The sequence below is a fragment of the Mus caroli genome, unplaced genomic scaffold (genome assembly GCF_978045245.1).
Source record: "Mus caroli unplaced genomic scaffold, Mus_caroli_1 scaffold_11, whole genome shotgun sequence".
In the NCBI taxonomy this organism is placed as follows: domain Eukaryota; kingdom Metazoa; phylum Chordata; class Mammalia; order Rodentia; family Muridae; genus Mus; species Mus caroli.
Genome location: NW_028227266.1, coordinates 58022765 through 58048212, shown reverse-complemented (window position 1 = coordinate 58048212; position 25448 = coordinate 58022765). Strand labels below are relative to the sequence as shown.

The following is a 25448-nucleotide window of genomic DNA, read 5'->3' as shown; positions in this document are numbered from 1 at the left end:
CAGGAAATTCAGGTTAAATTGAAATGGAGGCTTTATTTCAGCTTATTAGATATATTTTCTTGAATATCACAAACTAAAAATACATTTTAAAAAAGAACTTAAAAACTTTCTTGGAACACATAACATCTCCCTTATTTATGAATTACTTAAGATATACTATTCATGAATGTTAAATCTGTATTAGGCACATAAATGACATTTAATCAATAAAAAATGAAAACGAGAAATTGCTTAGGTCTCCTAGCCATCAAACTAGATGCTTGGCTTGGTTCTCTGATTTTAGAGCAGGGTTTTGTTCTGTTTGTTGTATGTTTGTTTTTAAAGTTTACCTTTCACAATCGGTCTAGTTTTAAAAGAGTAAAAGTTCCTGGGATGGAGACTGGCAGTATTAATCACCCCTTTGGTTCATTAGATTGGATATTTGGTGGCTATTGTCAGGGTAACAGCTCCCTTTTACTCTTGTTAGCTTTATTAGCAATCTTAATTGGAAAATTTGCAGCTTGCTAGGAACTGAGAATCTGAAGTATTGTGAGAAGTGAATGGAAATATTTTCCCATTTGATTTCATATTAAAAAAACTGTTTAAGTCAGATATTAAGTAATATTGGAACTATAACTTCTTTTATACACCTCGTATCTGAATTATAATTTAATAGGAACTCCATTTTTGAGTACTTTCTTTTAGATACTATTTGATGTTTTACTTCTGGTAGTTTGTCTGTTTTGGTTGTTTGTTTTTTTAAATTGTTTTTGTTTTTGTTTTGTTTTTAGTCTTACTGCAGCTCTGGCTGGCTTTGGCTATTTAACTCTCTATATTGACCAGACTGGCCAAAAACTCACATAGATCTCCCTGCCTCTGCTTCTGTCTCTGCCATTGTCACTGTCTCTGTCTCTGTCTCTGATGGGACTAAAGAAATGTGCCACCATGAATTATCTCCTGCTAGTTTTTAGGGCTAGAAACTACTGCCCCCACTTAATAACTTAATGTTTGAGGGTTAAGTTATTCAACTTAGTTTTGTAATACAAAGCCCTGAACATGTTTGTTGGTCCCTAAAACTTGTGTTAAGCAGGCTACATTCAGCTTTCCCTGTATTTGTGAAGGATAAATGCTTCTTGTTTTGACCCCCTTACTCGCAATGTGTATTGTTATCTTTACTGATACTAGTGTTCTTGATTTTATTGTCATTTGCTTTCAGGTTTATTTCATACCTCTCCTAACAAAAAGTTTTCAATTTACATTACAGTCTTTTGTAACACTGCTGAAAATATTTTCCAATTAATTATTTTATGTAAATGTGATGTGGATTTAAAAAAACAAGCAGGGTTTTAGCTGGGCAGTGGTGATACACACCTTTAATGCCAGGACTCAGGAGGCTGAGGCAATCATATTTCTTAGTTTGAGGCCAGCCTTGTCTACAGAAGGAGTTTCAGGACAGCCAGGGCTACACAGAGAGGCCCTGTCTCAAAACAACAAAACAGAACAAAAATTTCTGATAAACTATTGGGAACCTAAAGATTTTTTAATTGAATCTTAAAGTACTATTTTAAAAAGTATTTATTTCATTTTAATTTGTGTGTATGCCTAGGTATCTGTATATATAAATGCAGGCACCCTTGACCAGAGATGTGGGATCGCTTGAAGCTAGAGTTACAGACAATGTCCATTATGGGTTCTGGGGCCTCAGCTTGGGTCCTCTGCAAGAACAGCAAGTGCTTTTGCCCACTGAATTAACTCTCTGGCCCCTTTAAACACTATTTTTTTGTGTGTAGGGTTGAGAATGTAATAGATTTGAAACCTGGCATGTAGCAACAACAAACAAATCAAATTGGTATAAAATGTCTTTGTTTCCTCTAGTGATATTTATATTGTGTTCCGTGTTGTCTGATATTAGCACTGTTACACTTCATTTTAAAGGCATTTTGTGTACTTTCTAATTCCAAATATTCACCTGTCGTGGATTATTTGCTTTTAGACACAACTTTTTCAAATAATATATAGGTGATTTTTAAAAAGAATTCTAAGTATGATAATTTTGTTTAGATTTAGCTGTTGCTTTTTTAAGTTGCACTCCTCCATATTTTCTGTTTGTTTATTCTGTGGCACCGTTGGGTTTTTCTTTTGTTATTCTCTAGTAACATCCATGTTTTATGTTTCAGTTTTCCTAGTAGTTAGTTTATACATACAGGTAAGCTTAAACTAGATACAATGTCTGTATGCATTGTCTTTTTTTTTTTTTTTAAGATTTATTTATTTTATGTATGTGAGTACACTGTAGCTATACAGATAGTTGTGAGCCTTCATGTGATTGTTTGGAATTTAATTTTAGGATCTCTGCTTACTCTGGTTGGCCCCGCTGACTCTGGTCAACTCCACTCGCTCAGTCCCTGCTCTCTCTGGCCCAAAGATTTATTTATTTTATATGAGTACACTGTAGCTGTCTGCAGACACACCAGAAGAGGGCGTCAGATCTCATTAAGGGTGGTTGTGAGCCACCATGTGGTTGCTGGGATTTAAACTAAGGACCTTTGGAAAAACAGTCAGTGCTCTCACCCGCTGAGCCATCTTGCCAATCCCCCCACCCCCGTTTGCATTTTTTATATGACATGAACACTAGCATATTTGTTCTTTCCTATCTTTTTCCCTTCTCCACTCAGCCTGATAAGCTGATCCTTATTTTTTAGCAAGCAGTACCTGGTGCTGTTTCTTCTTTCTTGATCTGTCAAAAAGTCTTTTTGAGGGACATGCATGTGTGTCTTTGGCATGGGCATGTAGAGGTCAGAGAGCAGCTGTTAATGAAAGGATTCTAACTCAGATACACAAAGAACTCTTAAAACTCGGCAACAACCTGATTAAAAAGCTGGCTAAATGCTGACATGTAACATAACACCTTTAATTCCTGCACTTGGGAGGCAGGGGGCAAGCAAATCTCTTGAGTTCAAGGCCAGCCTAGTCTACATAGTGAGTTCTAGGTCAGCCTAATTTACGTAGTGAAGCCCTGTCATCAAGGAAAAGGAAAAAAGGGGGCCAGGTATTATTAGCACATACATATGATCCTAATAGTCAGGACATTGAAGCATCAGAGGCCTTGGTTCTGTAGTGAGTTCTAGACTCGTCTGAGCTTTATATCCAACCTTATCCACAAAGATAAGGGATGGAAGTGGAGAGGGAAGGGCTGGCAACTTTAACAGACATGGATGTCTGTGATGGAAAATAAACATATATAAGGTTTTTAACATAGGGGCTGGAAATATGGTGCAGTGTTTAAAAACATTCATTGGGTTTTCTTCCAGTGGACCTACGTTCAATTCCCAGAACTCAAGTGGTAGCTCACAATCATTTGCCCACTCCAGTTTCAGGGGATCTGATGCTATTTTCTGGGCTCTGTGGACACTGCACAGTGTGGTGCACAGCATATATACAGACAAAATACCTGTATACGATAAGGTGAAATCTGATGCTCCCTGTATATTAAAACAATGGGATGCTACTACACACCTGTGGGAGGAGTGAGACTCTAAACTACTTACAGCACTGACTTCAGATGAAGAATATAGAACAGTAGGAGCACTCTTTCATTGTGGATGGAAATGGAAAGTAGTGTAGCGACATGAGAAAACTGGCAGTTTATTACAAAACAAAACAAAACAAAACAAACATTATCCTAGCATGCAGTCTAAATTGTGGACTCTGAGTGATGATATTAGTATATGGTCATTGAATATATGGTTCTCTGGTTGGATTTTGTTAGTAGGTTGTACTTGTAAAGGAATGTGGGGAGGATGGCATGTTTCTTTTTGCTATGAACTAACAACTACTCTTAAACAAGAAATAAGTTATTGGTAGATGTGATGGAGAAGAAAAGGTACAAATCAAACATACTTATCCCTTAATGCTGTTACAAGATTAAATGAAGTGTGTGTGGTGCTATACACCTTTAAATCCCAGTAGTAGGGAGGCAGAGCAAGGTAGATCTTTGAGGTTGGGGCCAGCCTGGTCTACAAATGGAGTTCAAGGGTACCTAGAGAAAGACTGTCTCAAAATCAAAAGGGGCAGGTATTGGGCATAGTTGGGTTTCTTTTACCAGTAGTTTTAAAAGTTTAGAGATGGCCGGGCGGTGGTGGTGCACTTGGTTCCAGCACTCGGGAGGCAGAGGCAGGCGGATTTCTGAGTTCGAGGCCAGCCTGGTCTACAGAGTGAGTTCCAGGACAGCCAGGGCTACACAGAGAAACCCTGTCTCGAAAAACCACTCACCCCCCCCCCCCCAAAAAAAAAAAAAAAAGTTTAGAGATGAAAATTTCTTAGTTGCCTACCTGCCACCCTACCCTCCCCGGGACAGGTTTAAAAATAGAATACGCCAATAATCACAGAATGTAAAAGAGTGAAATACTCTTTTCTTACTCTGTAAGGATTAGATGATTGTGTGGTAAATTTTAACAAACCTTCAAAGAGTTCCTTGAAGTTCATTCTAAGTGAAAACTACCTTAAAATATGGAGAAACATAAGATATTATTAGTGTTAGCCAAGTCAAAATAATGGTCAAAACTTGGTAAAGATAGCATATGAAAATCATGTTTATTATAAACATAGCTGTTGAATTAATAAATATTTAAATAACCATATGAATTAATGGTGTACAATTTCTCCTAGAAATGAAGTAGATCATTAAGAACAATTAATCTATATACTTAATACATTTGCAGATTAATGAAGAGAAAGTAAAACATAAGTATAAAAATTAGTGAAATTGTACATTTATCCAACATTTAGTAAAAGTAAAAATTCTTAGTAAACTGAAAAGTTAGTACTAGTAATTATATCACAATTATATTTAGTACCAAAACACAGTAAAGAATCATCACTTTAGCTCTTAAGACGTTTGAAGCCAGCCTTGGCAACGTGTTAGGAAACCCATTGTAAAACAAGACCACAAGTACAAATAGCGGATACCACCACTAGTTAGCTATAGTAAGAGTTCTGATAATGTAAGGAGCTAGGGCTAATGGCACATGAGAGACTGAGGTGCAGTTATCAAAAGTTCAAGATTTACTGGACTACAGAGAGTTCAGAGCCAGCCTGGGCAACTTGGTAAGACTGCTTCAAATGAAAAATTTAAAAAGGGTGGATATGGAACTTATTGACAGAAATTGCCTAGTATATATGAGGCTGTAGGCTCAATCCCCTAGTACTGCAGAAAAATACTAAGAAGTTAAATTAATTAATGGCCTAGAAAAGAAAAAAGAAGAAAGATTGTATGTGACTAAAACACCATCTGTATAGGAAATCCAAGAGAATCATCTGATCAACCAATACGATGATTGCCTATTGATCATCTGAGAACTAAAAACAAAATAAATATCAATGCCCAAGGTCCTTTCTGTTTGCCCTTTCATTCAAATCCTCAGTGAATAAAAAGCATGAATTTTAAATAGGCTGATGAGCCTCAGTCACACAGAATCACAATATATGCGGGCAATATTGTTTGCAATGCTCATTACGGTTTTTTTTTTTTTTTTTTTAACGTGTGTGTGTATATGCATACGAGTGCAAGTGCTTATGGAAACCAGAAAAGGGGTGGATCTCCTGGAGTTAGAATTTTAGGTGATTGCAAGTCTATAACCTGATTTAGGGACCCACATTTGGGCCTATATCCATCCATCCATCCATTCATCCTCCTTCCTTCCCTCCCTCCCTCCCTCCCTCCCTCCCTCCCTCCCTCCCTCCCTTCCTTCCTTCCAATTTTGAAACAGGTCTCACAATACAAACACATATTTTTTAAGCCTTGTTTTCTATTTGGTAGTACTGATTTATTTAGCTATTTTTGCTTATTTTGATGTTACTTACACTATTTTTGTCAAAATTAGGAAATATTTTCAATGTTCTTGCTTTCTTTCTCATTTTACTGTAACCAGTCATATCGTACACACCTGTGAGCCATGGTGCCTTGAGTTCATGGTACTGTAGGGGAAATAGAGCATTTTATAATTCCTCTTATTTACCCCCATACTTCTTAGTCTACAGTTAAAACTAACTTACCACATTCTAAGAATGTATTTTTTTAAAAAAATATAAACTCTGAATAAAGTGTGCAAATAGAGTGATTCTATTTTTTTTTTTTTTTAAGATTTATCTTTTATTTATATGAGTACACTGCAGCTGTCGTCAGACACGCACTAGAAGAGTGTTTTGGATCCCATTACAGATGGTTGTGAGACACCATGTGGTTGCTGGAAATTGAACTCAGGACCTCTGGAAGAACAGTCAGTGTGCTTAACCGCTGAGCCATCTCTCCATCCCAAGTGGTTCTAATTTTATTGTCTCCCATTCTTAAACATTGTGTATACCAAGCAGATGCCCTATCACTGAGCTACACACTAATTCCCTATTTTCTGTCTGCCTCTGAGTGTCTGTGTGTTGGTGTTGTTTCTCCCCTTTACTCCCCACCACCCAGTGTATGCTTGCCTGTCTGCCTGTGTCTACTGCCTGTGACTTTCTCTTTTGTTTAGTAACAGTAGTTTAAATAGGGATTTTTGCATTTTCCTGGTTTTTCCCCTGCTCCTCTGGATGAAACAAAGAAGAATCAGAGCTGCAGCCACAGCCTTGTTATCTTGCTGTCAAGGTTTTTATGTGATGTTGCTTCCTTTACTTTAGATTTTAAACTTCCTTTCTTTTCTGGTATAGTAGAGTTAGCAGTTTAAAACAGATTTTAAATGGTTAAGTGGAAAAGACATTGAGAAACAATGCCAGGTGTCTGATGTCCCAGTTACCTAGAAAACCATGACAAAGGATTTCTTAATAATTGGTTTGAGAGCAGGTCTGCCTCTCCTAAAAATATTTCCTTTAAAGATTGAGAATCAGATATGAAGGCTGTGCCACCAGGAAAATACCAGCAGCACTGTTAAAGTGGAGGTGGGGGCCTGGTTGCTGTCTGGGGCACAGTTTTTACTGCTCGACTTGTGCAGTAAAGGGACACTGAGAGGAGTGTAGTAGCATCTGAAAGATGGTTATCTGTCTGTCTGTCTGTTGAATTTCATCTTGAACCTTCTTTTAAGTACTAAGGTTTTTGATGACTCTCCTGAATTAGTTCCTCTAAGCTTTCTATGCTGCCTTATGATGCCTGTTTTCATATTGTGCTTAAGTAGAATAAAAGCTGGGAACTGGTAAGATAGCTCTACAGGTAAAAAGCACTTGGCATATGTTCCAATGACCTTGGAACTTACTGTGTAAGAAAAAAAAATCAATACCTGCAAGTTGTCCTGACCATAGATGTGCTGTGGTGTGCCTACATGTGGGCACACAGAAGTAATAATTTAAAAATTCCTTAATTTCTAGACACTGACTTTCTTTGAGGTGATGCTTAGGTTGGGCTTTGAAGAACAGGGAAAACTAGGGAGGTAAGTTAGGTCTGAGCAAGTGACCGTGAGTTCCAAAGACTGACCATGCAGGTTCCAGAAATTTAACTCAAGTTGTTGTCAAGTATCTTAATCCACCACACCATCTTACTGCTTCTAGAAAATATTTTAATCAGTCATCTATCTTTAGACTTTGTTTTCTGAAATGGAACTTTATTAAAATTGTGACATGAATGTAAATCATGTATTAATTCTTACAGATTTTAGAAACAAACCACCAAAAATGGGGCTGGAGAGATAGATGGCTCAGCAGTTAAGAGAACTGACTGCTCTTCCAGAGGTCCTGAGTTCAATTCCCAGCAACCACATGGTGGCTCATAACCATCTGTAATAGGATCCGATGCCCTGTTCTGGAGTGTCTGAAGACAGCAACCATGTTCAATCAATCAATCAATCTTTAAGAAAAAAAGAAAACAAAAAATGGAGTTCCTTTTAGAGTTGGAAACAAGTAAAACACAGTCTTGGGTTTTTGTAAAAAAACTATAAATCATTTTAGTTGGTATAAAATGGGTGTTAATGAATTAGCTGCTATGTGTAAGGTGAAAAGAAATGCAGATTTTTTTGAGGTATGACTCATGCTGGTCTCAAATTGATGGGTTCAGGTAAACCCTGATCAGAGTCCTAGGGCTCTAGTTGTAGGCTGCCAAGTTTCGTAGTTGTTTCTGAAGCTTACAACTTGTAAGGAGTAGATGAAAGAAAAGGGCTCTTAAGAATGACGTTACCCTTTTCTGACTTGTGTTTCAAAAGGCTTTGTGATTTTTGTTATGAAATATTAATAACTATTCAGTGTAAAGTTAGTGCTGTGTGTGATTATTATGCTATAGTGCTGTTTTAGCTGTCTCTGTGTAATATCCTTCATAATAACTTGTTGAATGTGAAAATAAATTTGGTTTTTCAGAAACCTTGCTTTTGTAATGGCATTCACCATTCTTTTATAATAACATAGGTTTTTTTGTTGTTGGGTTTTTGTTTGTTTGTTGTTCCTATTCAGTTGTTAGGAGGAGTTGTGGCTAGAAATAGATAAATGTCTCATCACATTGAAGTGTAAACATTGAATTTCTGTTGCTCTAGTTACTAGACATATGATCTTAAAGCAGTTCTTTTTCTACTAGTTACTTTATATCTGAAGTGATGGTGCATGCCTGTATTGCCAGCACTTAAAAGTCTAAGGCAGAAGGATTGAGAATCCGAGGCCAGCCTGGACTACCTTTAAGACCTTGACAAAATTCTCCCTAGATAAATTTTTCCTTTTTTCTTTCTGATCCTAGTTCATCTGCTTTCTCAAGGCTTCATAAATTATAATAACTTTTGAAAACATATCAGTTCTGTCTGAAATAGAAGCTAAGGTGGCGTGGTTATTCAGAGAGCAAGCACAGTAGTCTCTTTCCTGACAATAGTTAAAATTGTTTGGGAATATATAAAACATTTTTGACTTGGGTAGGAAAAGCTTTGTTGTGTAGTGGCATTTGTTGAGGTAGAAAGGACAGGATACCATAAGAACTCATGCATTTCTGGTAGAAAAAAGAGCCACATAAAGGCTTTTGTGTAAGCAAGTTAAAGAATACATATTGAACAATCCTTGATTGCTGAACAAAGAGAAAGGAAAATATTTGTTTTTTTGAGACACTGGATCTCTCTCTGAAGCCCTGGATGTCCTGAAACTCAGTCTGTAGACCAGGCTGGCCTCAGACTCAACAGAAATCTACCTACCTCTGCCTCCTGAGTGCTGGGAGTAAAGGCACACACCATTAAAGTCAGCTCAATTAGGGCATTTTTAAGCAAAAGTAGTTTTATTATTAATTCTGATTAATTTAGGAAAATACTGTTCTAGTGTGTTTGGTGACAGTTAAATTGGCAGCAAAGATTAGGTAGGAGAAATGTAAAAGTAGATCTTTCCATGAGAGAGAATACAAAAGATTCATGCAGATTCTAGTAATTTTGGTTCTTCCTCCCCTCAAAGGTAATAGATTAGATGAATACTTGACACAGCTTTAAAAAAGAATAAAGCATCAACGATTTTATAATACAGAATTGGATAGGATTTTATAATACAGAATTGGACTCAAGAGAGGCTATGAGTTTGAAGAAAATAAGTTAGCCCTGGCGGTCTGCAATACTAATTCAGAAGTAGTTTAAAGATGGAGGAAAGATTAAGTACAAGGCTAGTGAAGTGTGGGAGAATTTAATACACTACTTCTTGTAAACCTGAAGATTGACTTATGTCAATGAAGTGGCTTAGAAATTCAAGCTCTAAGCTTGGGTTAAGATGGTCATAAACATCTAATATCCCTGTACCCCTAACAGCAACAAATACAAACCTGACTAGGGAAAGAAACTTTAGCTCTCAAAAATACTTCCTCAGATTAATCATTTCCCCCACATAGGATTCGTATTCATGCATGTGCACATATGGAGGCCAGAGGAGTTGGTTCTTAAGAACATGTGAATTCTAGAGATCAAATGCAGATTGTCAGGCCTTGGTGGTAAAAGTCATTCCTTATTCTTCTTGCTGGCCCATTCAGTTTAGTTTTTTATTAAACCTGTCAACCAGGGACTTCAAATACTTCAAATAGAATTGTTATAGACTAGATCTAGTGTGCCACTACTAGGGAAGATGAGTACAAATGCTTTCAGATGTAAAAGTCAATTTCTATAATGAAATATAAAATAATGGCAAATAGTTTATAGCAAAATAGGACAAAACTAAAGGTAGTTGAAGGTATTAGAATAATTAGGAGCTATTCAATAAAAGAAGAAAAATAAAGAAGAGGAGAGTTTCCAGATTGGTAAAATAACAATGTGTATGTAAACCTGTAATTTCCATGCAAAATAAATGCCTATTTAATTCTAAAATACACCTTTCTCCCTTCTGTTGGCTTCCCTACATCCTCCCTTTCGTTTACTTTAAAAAAACACCTTCTTCACATAGTTGGACTGCTTGGACCCTCTACTTTAGACTAGTTGACTAGTCAACTCCTTATCTTCCTGCCTCTATCTTCTAAGTTTTGGGGTTGCAGGAATATACTGCTATACCAGGCTTTGCCTGGCGGGTGTATGTATACATACCTACACACATAAACACACACACACACCTTTGAAAGGGATAATGCCAGAAATATAAGCTCAAGCAGATTAATGGAATATATTTCCTGCATATGGAATAGCAAAGAGAGTTGATGCTTAATAAGAGTTAGATTTGTCTTTAGTGAGTACATTATAAGACATTTCTAGGTCTGGGGATTGTACCTCAGTGGGGAAAAAAGGTTCTTGTAGATTTTAGGGCTGTGGCAATAAAAACATAGATGTCAAGGGGTATGCATTCTAGCCAACTTGTGGATGGATGGGTATGATTACACTCAGTAACATGATGCAGTGTAGTATAGAGTTATCGTTAGGATGTAATCTGCAGGAGTCTTTATCTGTCACAGAAGGTGTAAGAAAGTGAACTAGGTAGTATTCACACCCTTCAGTAAATAACCAGCTATTTGAATTAAATGGAGTTGAACATTATGTGATCCAAATGTGTGTTCCACATGAACAAGAAAGTATGGCAAAAACAGGTTGAAGGAAAAATCTTAACTTGTGAATTAAAAGATAACCTTGGGTTGGAGAGATGGCTCCATCATTTAGTATACTTGCTGCTCTTGGAGGGGACATGGGTTTAATTCTCAGTATACATACAGTGTCTCACAACCACCCATAACTCCAGGAGCTCCAAAGTCTTCTAATCTCTGGACATCAAGCACACACATACTATGCATACACACACACACACACACACACACACACACACACACACACACACACATGTGCAGGCAAGACTCTCTGCCTCTGCCTCACCAGTGCTGGGGTTAAAGGAGTGCGCCACCACGACTTGGCTCAAAAGGTACAGTTGCTCTTCTAGAGGACCAGAGTTTGATTCCCTGCTCCCAGGTTGGGCGGCTTACAACCTCCTGTAATTCCAGCTTCCACACAAACACCATTGACACCACACAGAAACATAGACAAACTTATAAAATAAATTTATGTTTTCAAAAAATGTGAACATGCCGGGTGTGGTGGCACACGCCTTTAATCCCAGCACTCGGGAGGCAGAGGCAGGCGGGTTTCTGAGTTCGAGGCCAGCCTGGTCTACAGAGTGAGTTCCAAGACAGCCAGGGCTACACAGAGAAACCCTATCTCAAAAAAAAAAAAGTGAACATGACTAAAAGTTAAAACACAAAGTTTTATTTTTTAAATTCTTCCTGTTTACACGCTGCACTCAAAAGTATATAGATATTTATAGCATAAGATATTTATGAAAACTTCTCTAATGGAGAAATAGAAGTCTTGACAATTTCACACTGTCAGATGGGTCAAGAGTTCAAATTAGGAGGTATGTATGTGGTCCGTTTAAGTGCCAGTTTAGGATTTATTCAGTATATTATTGTATGTACCTGCAGACATGAAACATTGTGCAGAGATGTATTGGTTAACAAAAATATGTCTGCTAAATATGGCTTAGTGAAGAAATGAGTTTAAGGTGGATCGGTGCATCCAAGAGAGTAAGTGGTACAATTATAGATACATCTCTGTGGCTTTATATGCATGAAATGCTGTTTAGAATATTAACTGAGATATGGAGAGTCCACTAATCCAACTCAATTATTGGGATAACTGAAGTTATCTTTATTAACATGGATTATTCTCTTTAGGATGAGATGTTTATGGCTTTCCAAATTCATATTTAGTGTTAGTCTCTTATACTTTCTGCTTTTTATATGGTTTCGTTTTGTGTTTTCTTATAAAATTAATATGAAAAGACTTTTTAGCTTTGTTAATTTATTCTGATTATCTGAATCATCAGAGGCAACTTCATGTGAATTATTGACACTTAGAATTTTATGAGTTCCTTTTTATAACAAGTTGCATTTTGATCAGTGTTTTTATTTTATTTTATTTTTTGAGAAACACAGTGAAAAGTAGTTGATTTACAATACGATTTTTTTCTCAGATAAGTGATTTTACTATAGAAACATCTATTTCTATATTTTTAATAAGTGATAAATAAAACCTTCACTGAGCAAGAATATTGGAAATCTAGGCTGGTGAAAGCACTCAGCAGATGAAGGTTCTTCCTTTCAAGCTTCATGACCTGAGTTAGATCCCCAGGACCCACATGGTAGAATGAGTGAATCGAATCCACAGAAAGTTGGATGTGATGGTGCATTCCTGTAACCATAGTGCTAGGTAGGCAGTGATAGGTGTATTCCTGAAGTTTGTCCTCAAAAAGTAAGGCAGAAAGCAGAAGATACCCAAAGTTGTCCTCTGGCGCTCTCTCTCTCTCTCTCTCTCTCTCTCTCTCTCTCTCTCTCTCACACACACACACACACACACACACACACACACACACACTCAGGGGCATGTGCATCTACATACTTATACGATACATAACACAAACAAGTGATGGAAATTTGGACCTGGGAATAATAAATATACCGGTAGTCTGTGAGTAGATTTCGAATAAGGAAAGCAAGGTGAAGGTCCTAGTTTTCTTCCTGTCCCATTTGCTGATTGTTTTTCAAACTTGTCCAGTTGTCATTAAAATGCTAGAATCTTTCTGGAGTTTATTTTACTACCATTTAATTGCGATTCTTTTAATTGAAATTCCTGTATGTACAAAGAATATGACTATATTTAAAACCTTGGATAAAGCTAAAACATAGTTGAGTATATTCTTTATTATTTTAGCTGGTTGAATTGCTTTATAAGATTGAAATATTCTATTTTCATCTTGTTTTCCCTCGAAATGCTAAGATATTTTAGACTGGGCATAGTGATGCATGCCTTTATTCCCACCACTTGTAAGGCAGAAGCAGGAGAGCACTGTGTCTTCCAGGACATCCAGAAGCACATACTGAGGCCCTGTCTTTAAAAAATAAAACAAAACAGGTATTTCTGAGTTTGGGGTGAGGGACATGATGGGACAGACATTTGAGAAACTTTTTTTTGGCATTTACCATTGATATCTATGAAGTAGTTCACCATTTGCTCTATAGATAGTACTTGGTACACCATTTCCTGATAACGCTGAGGTTTAATTATACTGTATTTAGGAAGCATATGAGCATATAATTTATTGATTTAATTTAAAGAAATAATTCAAAGGTATATGTAGAAAACAAGCTCATCGTATACAATGAAATATGTAGTCATTTCTCTTATAAAGTACTTGAATTAAAGTGATTACTAAATTTTATCTGTATAAAATACAGCCTAGTATTAAAATAGATTATTCTTCACAGGCAACTATAGCATAACTTTTATCCTAAAGTTTTTGTCACAGTTGTGTTAAATTCTAATTGTTTAATAACTTTCCACAGTGCATATTTAAAAAGAAAGTTAAAAAATGAAGAACAAAAAGTCAAAAGTCAACCATATGTGCACTCACCCTCTGTTTGCTATCCTTTAACCATGCCCTCTTTTCTGTCTTGACCAGAATGGGTTTGATCTTTGATTTTAGTTTAGTTACTTGCTTTTCCTTACAGGAAGTCAGGTTTTTGGAGAGCTCTATCTGTGCTATTTGCTGGGCTCTCATCCTTTCTGTTTAAATAATGCAGGTACTTTGATGGAAACCTGGAGAAGCTCTTTGCTGAGTGTCATGTAATTAATCCAAGTAAAAAGTCTCGAACTCGCCAGATGAATACAAGGTCATCAGCACAGGATATGCCTTGTCAGATCTGCTACTTGAACTACCCTAACTCGGTGAGTACCTGGTAGTTTAAGGCTAGCACTATGTAAGAGGGTAAATCAACTTTCATTACTTACACAAAGGACAATTTGGGAACCTGGGAACAATAAATAGACCTGTAACCTATTAGTAGATTTAGAATAAGTAAAGGAAGACAAAGGTCCTAGTTCTCTTCCTGTTCCCATTTGTTTTTCAAATTTGTTTTCCAAGTTATCATTAAAATGCTGGAATCTTTCTGGAGTTTATTTTACTACCATTTGGAGAACTCTGTAATAGGTAGACAGTTTATTATTAACTTTTTAATAGAGATTAAAATAGATTCAAAACTTTAACTTATCCTCAAATATTCAAAATATAAATTATTAGGGTACTTACTTTCAAGACTTCATAAGATATTTTTTATTTATATCTATTCTGACATAGGTTCTTATTTAGACTAGAATAGAACTAAATAATAGGTATTTCTCTTTTTAAAAAAACATTAGTAAGTTTTATTGAGTTACAGTGGTTTACTTTTGCTACATTTAGTGCATTTAATAAATAAGTTTTAGGATTAAATGAAGTTTTCATAGGAAAATATTACCTTATTGGTAACCATAGGAAAATTATATTTGTGGCATAAAGATGTTCAATTGATTAGAATTAAGATATTTTTATAACTACGTTTAACTCTACCATAATTACAGCCATTTTGCTGATAGATTCTGCCTTAATAAACAATTCTTTCTCAAGTATGTTTTAGACTGTGGAGGATTTCTCATTGCTAGTCTTAGACTTTCAGATATAAAGTGTATAAAGGAGTGCATTTGTAAGACGCCAGCTTGGTCAAATGATCACTTTTTCTTTTTTTGTGGGAAGTTTTTTCGTTTTTGTGGTTTGGTTTTGGTTTGGTTTAAGTTTAAGAAAAAGAATGAGCTGGGCGGTGGTGGTGCACGCCTTTAATCCCAACACTTGGGAGGCAGAGGCAGGCGGATTTCTGAGTTCGAGGCCAGCCTGGTCTACAGAGTGAGTTCCAGGACAGCCAACCCTGTCTCAAAAAAAACTAAAAAAGAAAGAAAGAAAGGAAGAAAGAAAAGGAATGGTTAGTGAGCTACTTTGCTAGGGAGAGTGTAGAGCTAACTTTACAAGTTCTCAGGGCCTGGTTGTGGTTCTTAAACTGACTGTTTTCCCTTAGTGCTGACTCAGTAATTATACTTGGGTTGGCGCTTTATTTTCAATGAGTTGACTTTGGATCTTTCAGATCTTTATGGCCTGGGAGCGATCACTTACTTCCTTAAATTACAATCCAGATGTATTTATACAGCCACTGGGACTTTGAAATACATTAAACTCAGGTTTTTAACACCATTTTATTATCTTGCATAGATATATTTTTTTATGCCAGTTATGATATTTACCATGGGGCTCAGCTCTTAAGAGCACTGACTGCTCTTCCTGAGGTCCTGAGTTCAGTTCCCAGCAACTATGTGGTGGTTCACATCATCTAAAATGGGATCTGATGCCCTCTTCTGGTGTGTCTGAAGAGCGACATTCATCAAATCAATCAATCAATCAATCAATCAATCAGTCAATCTTTAAAATTTATTTTACCAGGCCTACAATTTCAAAGGTGTCTGAGGTAGTACTAAGATCTAAATAATTTGTTCCAGTTTATAAATTACTTTTTGAGTCCTGGAGCTAGTTAATAGAAATATCAGTTACATTTTTGGTGCCCGTGCTATTTCCCAAGATTCTTAAGAAAAACATGAAAATCAGAACCAGACATTTGTAGTTTTTTTGTTTGTCTGTTTTGCTTTGTATACAGTGGATGATGGAAAACTTAAGCCATTAATTTAACATTACAGTGACAATTCTAAATTTTAAAGACATAATGGAGAATAAGCATATAGTTTGCCTCGAATGGTAGGCACTTTGAGAGTAAATAAATGATAGTATAGGAACATGGTGAAGGAAGAATTGGTTCTCACCTTCCCTCATAGGGGTTCTGGAGATTGAATTCAGGCTATCAGCCTTGGCAACAAGCACCTTTATCTGTGCTGTCTCCTCAGCTGGATTATTTTTTCTGTTGCTGTGACCTTCATGGAGTATGGACTTATTTTTGTTCATGGGTAGAGGACCCAGTTGATTATAGTAGGAAAGGCATGGTTATGGGAATGGAATGTTAGATATTTGATTGTCTCTACAGTCAGGAGGCAGACAGTGCCGGCTTTCTCCTTTTCACCTTTTATTCCTTGTTAGTCCCCAGACAGACATTTTTCCATGGTTATTTTCTTTGGAATCATCTTCATAAGAAAGCCTTTGGGGTATGTCTCTCCTAGAAATAGTAAATTCAGTTAGGTTGAAAATGAAGATTAATACTCTTTATGAAGTTGACACCACATGGCCACAATACAGCGTGAGTTCTTTCTATTGCTATGACAAAATACCTGAGATAATCAGCCTGAGGAGACACAATTTTATTTGGCTCATGGTTTCAAAGGCTTCAGTTTTTGATCTTTGCCTTAAGTCTGTGTGGAGAACAGACTATGATGCAGTCCGTGGTGCAGTAAAGCTGCTTAACTTGAGGGAGTGGAGCAAAAAGGGAGAGGAAAGGGCAGGAGATGTAGTTTTCCTTTACATAGGGGCATTTTCTATTTACAGTTAATCCGACTAAACTTCCAACTAACTCCTAAAGGTTCTACAACTTCCAGGAGCCTCATGAACTGGGTCGGGGTTTAAGTCTTCAACATACAGGCTTTAGGAGACAAACCACAATAGACACAGTTCATGTATGCATCCATAGGAATTGATAACAAAGGGTGTGATAAGCAAGACAGGAAAATGTAACAGAAATCAAAGAAAGGAAGACAAGGGTGCTAACAACTTCAGAAAAGAACTCAAAAAGTGAATTTGAAGTTAAGGAGTTAGTTTATTGGTAACCTCAAAGAGTTATTTTAATGTTTTGTGGTTAAAAGAACTATGGGTGGAAACTACTGATGTTAATGAACAATATAACCACAACACAATTAGTTATTTTCTCATCATTTCTAGGTCAATATATGCAGATGATTGTTTTTGGTCAGTTTTAGCAGGGTCACCTGAAATCCTTTATGAGGCTTTCCTAATGTTTTGGCATTTCTTTAAGAGATATGTTTATTTGGATTGCTCTGCAAAAACATTTACAATTTCCTTTTATTTATGTAAATGTACCTTTATCTTCCTAGAAAGCAATTTTACCATTATACAGTGAACCTATGAATAGCGGCTTTTAAATAAATTGTGTGTGTGTGTACATTGTTTTTTGAAGGAGGGTTTTTGTTTTGTTATTTTCATTTTCACAGACATGGTCTTATTATTTAGCTCAGGTTGGCCTTAAACTCACACAGATCTTCTGTTTCAGTTTCCTGAGTTACATTACAGACTCATATTAATACACTTGAGTGACATAAATGTTTCTAATATCTTACATTGACACATTGACAATTTCTGATGGAGGAAAGATGAAAAAATTTAAATATATATATTTATTTGATCACAGTTTACCCTCCCCCGAAAGACAATTCTTACTGAACTTTAATAATCTGCTATTTGGATGCGGTGGCACACACCCTTAATCTTAATGCTCAGAAGGCAGAGGCAGGCAGATCTCTTGAGTTTTAGGCTGACCTCTACATAGTGAGTTCCAGGTCTTGTCTCCTCACCTTGCCTCTCCCTCTGCAAAAAAATAAAAAATAAATTAAAATGTGCTTTTGAGCATTACTTGCCATGTATGTAAAATAAAATGTCAGAGAGAAATTAATCTTTTTTTAAATTTTTAATATTTATTATGTATTTTCCTCAATTACATTTCCAATGCTATCCCAAAAGTCCCCCATAACCCCCCCCCCTTCCCTACCCACCCATTCCCATTCTTTTGGCCCTGGCATTCCCCTGTATTGGGGCATATAAAGTATGCAAGTCCAATGGGTCTCTCTTTCCAGTGATGGCCGACTAGGCCATCTTTCGATACATATGCAGCTAGAGACAAGAGCTCCGGGGTACTGGTTAGTTCATCATGTTGTTCCAACTATAGGGTTGCATATCCCTTTAACTCCTTGGGTACTTTCTCTAGCTTCTCCATTGGGAGCCCTGTGATCCATCCAATAGCTGACTGTGAGCATCCACTTCTGTGTTTGCTAGGCCCTGGCATAGTCTCACAAGAGACAGCTATATCTGGGTCCTTTCAGCAAAATCTTGCTAGTGTATGCAATGGTGTCAGCGTTTGTAAGCTGATTATGGGATGGATCCCTGGATATGGCAGTCTCTAGATGGTCCATCCTTTCATCACAGCTCCAAACTTTGTCTCTGTAACTCCTTCCATGGGTGTTTTGTTCCCAATTCTAAGAAGGGGCATAGTGTCCACACTTTGGTCTTCATTCTTCTTGAGTTTCATGCGTTTAGCAAATTGTATCTTATATCTTGGGTATCCTAAGTTTTGGGCTAATCTCCACTTATCAGTGAATACATATTGTGTGAGTTCCTTTGTGATTGTGTTACCTCACTCAAGATGATGCCCTCCAGGTCCATCCATTTGTCTAGGAATTTCATAAATTCATTCTTTTTAATAGCTGAGTAGTACTCCATTGTGTAAATGTACCATATTTTCTGTATCCATTCCTCTGTTGAGGGGCATCTGGGTTCTTTCCAGCTTCTGGCTATTATAAATAAGGCTGCTATGAACATAGTGGAGCATGTGTCCTTCTTACCGGTTGGGACATCTTCTGGATATATGCCCAGGAGAGGTATTGCTGGATCCTCCGGTAGTACTATGTCCAATTTTCTGAGGAACCGCCAGACTGATTTCCAGAGTGGTTGTACAAGCTTGCAATCCCACCAACAATGGAGGAGTGTTCCTCTTTCTCCACATCCTCGCCAGCATCTGCTGTCACCTGAATTTTTGATCTTAGCCATTCTGACTGGTGTGAGGTGGAATCTCAGGGTTGTTTTGATTTGCATTTCCCTGATGATTAAGGATGTTGAACATTTTTTCAGGTGCTTCTCTGCCATTCGGTATTCCTCAGGTGAGAATTCTTTGTTCAGTTCTGAGCCCCATTTTTTAATGGGGTTATTTGATTTTCTGGAGTCCACCTTCTTGAGTTCTTTATATATATTGGATATTAGTCCCTTATCTGATTTAGGATAGGTAAAGATCCTTTCCCAATCTGTTGGTGGTTTTTTTGTCTTATTGATGGTGTCTTTTGCCTTGCAGAAGCTTTGCAGTTTCATGAGGTCCCACTTGTCAATTCTCGATCTTACAGCACCAGCCATTGCTGTTCTATTCAAGAATTTTTCCCCTGTGCCCATATCTTCAAGGCTTTTCCCTACTTTCTCCTCTAAGTTTCAGTGTCTCTGGTTTTATGTGAAGTTCCTTGATCCACTTAGACTTGACCTTAGTACAAGGAGATAGGAATGGATCGATTCGCATTCTTCTACATGATAACAACCAGTTGTGCCAGCACCATTTGTTGAAAATGCTGTCTTTCTTCCACTGGATGGTTTTAGCTCCCTTTTCGAAGATGAAGTGACCTTAGGTGTGTGGGTTCATTTCTGGGTCTTCAATTCTATTCCATTGGTCTACTTGTCTGTCACTATACCAGTACCACGCAGTTTTTATCACAATTGCTCTGTAGTAAAGCTTTAGGTCTGGCATGGTGATTCCACCAGAGGTTCTTTTATCCTTGAGAAGAGTTTTTGCTATCCTAGGTTTTTTGTTATTCCAGATGAATTTGCAGATTGCACTTTCTAATTCGTTGAAGAATTGAGTTGGAATTTTGATGGGGATTGCATTGAATCTGTAGATTGCTTTTGGCAAGATAGCCATTTTTACAATGTTGATCCTGCCAATCCATGAGCATGGGAGATCTTTCAATCTTCTGAGATCTTCTATAATTTCTTTCTTCAGAGACTTGAAGTTTTTATTATACAGATCTTTCACTTCCTTAGTTAGATTCACGCCAAGATATTTTATATTATTTGTGACTATTGAGGAGGGTGTTGTTTCCCTAATTTCTTTCTCAGCCTGTTTATTCTTTGTGTAGAGAAAGGCCATTGATTTGTTTGAGTTAATTTTATATCCAGCTACTTCACTGTAGCTGTTTATCAGGTTTAGGAGTTCTCTGGTGGAATTTTTAGGGTTACTTATATATACTATCATATCATCTGCAAAAAGTGATATTTTGACTTCAACTTTTCCAATTTGTATCCTTTTGATCTCCTTTTGTTGTCGAATTGCTCTGGCTAGGACTTCAAGTACAATGTTGAATAGGTATGGAGAAAGTGGACAGCCTTGTCTAGTCCCTGATTTTAGAGGGATTGCTTCAAGCTTCTCACCATTTACTTTGATGTTGGCTACTGGTTTGCTGTAGATTGCTTTTACCATGTTTAGGTATGGGCCTTGAATTCCTGATCTTTCCAAGACTTTTATCATGAATGGGTGTTGGATCTTGTCAAATGCTTTTTCCGCATCTAACGAGATGATCATGTGGTTTTTGTCTTTGAGTTTGTTTATATACTGGATTACGTTGATGGATTTCCGTATATTGAACCATCCCTGCATCCCTGGGATGAAACCTACTTGGTCAGGGTGGATGATTGTTTTGATGTGTTCTTGGATTCGGTTAGCAAGAACTTTATTGAGGGAGAAATTAATCTTTTTGTTATATCCTTTAATATAATTTCTGTTATAGATGATACTCTATAAATTATTAATACTTTTTTGTTTTAAAAACAAGGGTATGTTTAATGACTAAATAGTCAAGTTTCATGAGTTAAGTAAGGAAAAGCTCAAGGAATCAAGTGAGCTGGACATGAGGTAGTTAAAAGCAAACATGTCAAGAAATGAAAATGGTGGACTAAATGTAAGAATGTAGTTGGAATAATACTTTTTATCCAGTGTAGTGAATACATATGTTCAGACCATAGGTTAGGTTTTACATTCTCTTTAGACAGGTGTAGTCATTTATTTTTAGTCATTTAGATATGCGGTTTTGCCATATTCTCAAACTGCTCTGAAACTTACTAGTCTCAGGATCGTTTTCTCTTAACTAGCTTTCCAAGTTCTGAATCTGTAGGCATGCATCACTCCTTGCTAGTTAAATCTGTCATCTTGTAAAACATTCTCTGATAATAGTCCCCAGACTAGAAAGTACAGTGAACACAGTAGTAATTTATTAACCACTGTGACCATTAATCTTAATTAATTAATCTTAATGAGTCTTCATTAAATAAAAGAATGACACAAAAAGGTTCTTGTGATCTTGTTGCAAGTTAGTGCCATATCTCTTTCAGTGATGGAGAGAAATGAGATTATTAAAGCTTTAAAGTTGACATCCCATGTGTTTGTTACTCTGCCCTCAGGTTTGTGCTATGCTTCTTTACACGGCCACTTCTCTGTACTGAAAACATAATAGTCGATATGCTGTATATAGAATTGTTGATCCTTTAATTCTTTGCATATAATACCATGAACATCAATTTTATAAATATATTTCATATAATAGCTAATTAGAAAATGTAGTAAACTTTTAAAAGTACCATTTAGAAGAGAGGTAGAAGAGCTAGGAATAAATTAAATTAAATGGGAAATGTGAAAGAAATGTTAAATATTAGGGGAGTGTCTTAGTCAGGGTTTTACTGCTGTGAACAGACACCATGACCAAGGCAAGTCTTATAAAAACAACATTTAATTGGGGCTAGCTTACAGGTTCAGTTCATTATCATCAAGGTGGGAGCATGGCAGTATCTAGGCAGGCATGGTGCAGCAAGAGCTGAGAGTTTTATGTCTTCATCCAAAGGCTGCTAGTGGAAGACTGACTTCCAGGCAACTAGGGTGAGGATCTCATACCCACACCCACAGTGACACACCCATTCCAACCAGGTCACACCTATTCCAACAAGGCCACACCTTCAGATGGTGCCACTCTCTGGTCCAAAGATATACAAACCATCACAGGGAGATACAAAGATGACTTGAATATTTTAAGAATACAGAATAGTCGTTGGAAAAAAACTGAAAAAGAGTAGCTCGTGTGAGGGCAGAGTGAGGGCAGAGTGAGCATTAAACTGGCAGGTGCAAGACGGGACAGCAGCAGGAGAGAGCTGCAGGAGAAGCTACTGTGTTGCAGAGGAGGCGTTCGTTACAGAGACGGTAGGTTACAGGGTGTGCTGTGGAAACAGACTGAAAGTTGCTTGTCTTAGAAGCCGTAAAGACTGAGGACTTTGACTCTGTATAAGAAAAGTGTTCTGCGTGAACACTCAGAATTAAAACTAAGTAAATTTGTACAGTTACCTAAATCAGAAAAAAAGGCCTTTAAAATTGGGAGTGGGGTAGGTTTTCATGGGATAACCCAGTTGAAAACTGAGCAAATTATGTGAAGAAAATGCCCGAGAAAAGAAACAGACTGAATTGGAATCTCTCCATGATACCCCTACTCCTCCACCCTGCACATGTACAAAGTTGAAATTTCACTATTTTTAAAAATTAATCAAATAATTGTGAGTGTGTATCTTGGAGGAGTTAAGAGGAATTAAGAGCTGGGCGTGGTGGCGCACACCTTTGATCCCAGCATTTGGGAGGCAGAGGCAGGCGGGTTTCTGAGTTCCAGGACAGCCAGGGCTATACAGAGATATGCTGTCTCAAAAAAACCAAAAATTAAAAAAAAAAAAAAATAGGACTTAAGAGGAAGAATGAGGGCAAATAGTTTTAAATAACATGACAAAATTTCAAAGAACAGCCAAGCATGGTGGAGCACACCTGGAATTAGAGGCTGGCAGATCTGTGAGAGTTTGAAGCCAGCCTGGTCTCCAGAGAAACCTATTTAGAAAAACAAAACAAACAAAAAAAATCAGAGTTTAAAAAATATATTTTAAAACCTAAATAATTTCCTTTGTTTTTCAAATGTTAGGTTGATTTAAAAAAAAAGCTGTAAGTAATAAAGTGGGTGTGAGAAACTGTATTCTCTTGCCCATTAGGCATTGCTGCCACTTGTTACAGGAGGGCCTGATAATAACTTTCAGTTTGTATATACCTGTCATCTTGTATTCATTTCTTCCCTAAGATTTCACATGTTTACAAAGTGTATTAGTCAATGTGACAGTGGTAGGAACAGTTCATCAATAGTGAACTGTTACTGGGCATGGTGGCACACGCCTTTAATCCCAGCACTTAGGAGGCAGAGGCAGAAGGATTTCTGAATTTGAGGCCAGCCTGGTCTACAAAGTGAGTTCCAGGGTGGCCAGGGCTACACAGAGAAACCCTGTCTTGAAAAAACAAAACAACAACAACAACAAAAACCGAAAAAAAAAAAAGAAAGAAAATAAAGTAGTGAACTGTTGAAGAAATTGAAGTTTTCAAGTGATAAGCCCCAGAGGACCAGAGCACTTGTTCTGTCCTTCCTGAAGTGTCCCCAAGTTCAGTTCTCAGCATCAAGTTATAGGGAGACTGGATAACACTGGTTTCCTTGGCCACCTGTAGGTTACATGGGTTTACTCTCCATTCCTTCACATATACACAAAGTTAAATAATAGACACAAATCTCCGAAGAACAGAAAACAAGATAAACTGGCGTACCATTATGGAGCCGCTGAAGAAATTAAAACCCAAACAATAAAGTAACATTAGAATCTCATCCTGTTTGTGTACATTAGGCTGTCTCTGCGTGTTCATATCAAAAATGAGAATAGTGGTTGCTTCTATGTAAATGAAACAGAATAGGGACTATTTTTTTCCTATATAAATGCATACTGCAAAGGAATCTTTCAAGTGATAACTGTCTCAGTGTTACTCAGGCTGAAGGGCAGGAACTACTCACAGTTTCCACAGCACTTCAGGCGCTTGGTGCAAGCACCTGGTAAGGTTCTCTAGTTCAAGCCCCTTTTTTGTTGAAATAGGTTTCTGCCCCTATCTCCCAAACTTGAAGTGCAGCACATACCACTGTAAACATGTTAACATGACTGAATGCTTGAATGCTCTGACACCCATGTTACCACAACACATATTACCAATCTAGCATTATCATTGAATTGCTTGATTCAGTTTTTAAAATGGAATCCTCAAAGGATTTTTTAGTGTATTTTTAATGTATTGTTAAAAATATCATAAATTTATATTACTTCCTTAATATTGTCATAAATATTGTAAGGTTGGTTTTGTTTTATGTATTTACTCGGCAGTGCTAGGGAATCCTTAGAACATCAAACAAATTTGATAAAAATTGCCTATGAGTCATATTGTTAGGTAAAAGCAAAACAGGTTAACCATTTATTTGAGTCTTACGTCTTCTAAATAAATATACTATATTTTGTTCAACCATCTTTATGTTATTAATCTTTCTAAACATTCTAGGCAAAGATTAGAATACAGTCTTTCTTTGTTCTTGGCCATGTCTTAACCTGTTTGTCTCAGGCTGTCCCTAATCTCTGTGATTCTCTTGCTTTTTCCTCATACTGCTGGAATTACTGGCACATATTACTATGCCTGGCTTTCTTTGCTCTTAACTATCTATTTTATAGTTATGATAATTAATCTTTAAGTGATAACTGCTGGCAAGTTGAACACTGAGTTATATCCCATCTATTCAAGACTAGTCCTGAATTGTTCATTCTCCTGCATTTACCTCTGCAGATTATATACAGATTAAAGACACTACACTTGCTTTTTCAATAAATATCTTGATTTACTACAGATTTGTTGGTTTTCTCAAGACAAGAGTTTCACTGTGTGGCTCTGCCTATACAAAATTTTAGTTTTTAAGTCATTAATTCCGTATAATTCCATGAAGTCCTGTATATATTTGAAAAACATTTAAAAATACAGGTTTGTTGAGTTTAGTGCTTTTGTAATTATCCTAGCATCTTTTTTTCCTTTTTTTTTTTAATTAGGTATTTTCCTCATTTAAATTTTCAATGCTATCCCAAAAGTCCCCCATACCCTCCCCCCACCCTCCTAGCATATTTTTAAAGGATTTATTCATTTTATGTATGTGAGTACACTGTAGCTGTACAGATGGTTGTGAGCCTTCATGTGGTTGTTGGGAGTTGAATTTAGGACTTCTGCTTGCTCCAGTCAACCCCTCTCGCTCAGTCCCTGCTCCCTCCAGCCCCAAAATTTATTTTATTATTATAAATAAGTATACTGTAGCTGTCTTCAGACACACCAGAAGAGGGCATCAGATCTCACTACAGGTAGTTGTGAGCCACCATGTGGTTTGCTGGGATTTGAACTCAGGACTTTTGGAAGAGCAGTCAGTGTTCCTTCCTGCTGAGCCATCTCACCAGGCCCCTAGCATACTATT

The 25448-nt window shown here is 37.0% G+C and overlaps 1 protein-coding gene across 1 annotated transcript in view; it reads left to right on the top strand.

The window, feature by feature from the left end:
- Nucleotides 1–25448, top strand: part of Arih1 (ariadne RBR E3 ubiquitin protein ligase 1) — a 98360-nt gene that overhangs the window by 33214 nt on the left and 39698 nt on the right. The window contains exon 3 of the mRNA XM_021171586.3: nt 14009–14153. Within this exon, the coding sequence (XP_021027245.1) occupies nt 14009–14153 (145 nt within the window). The remainder of the gene's footprint in view (nt 1–14008; nt 14154–25448) is intronic.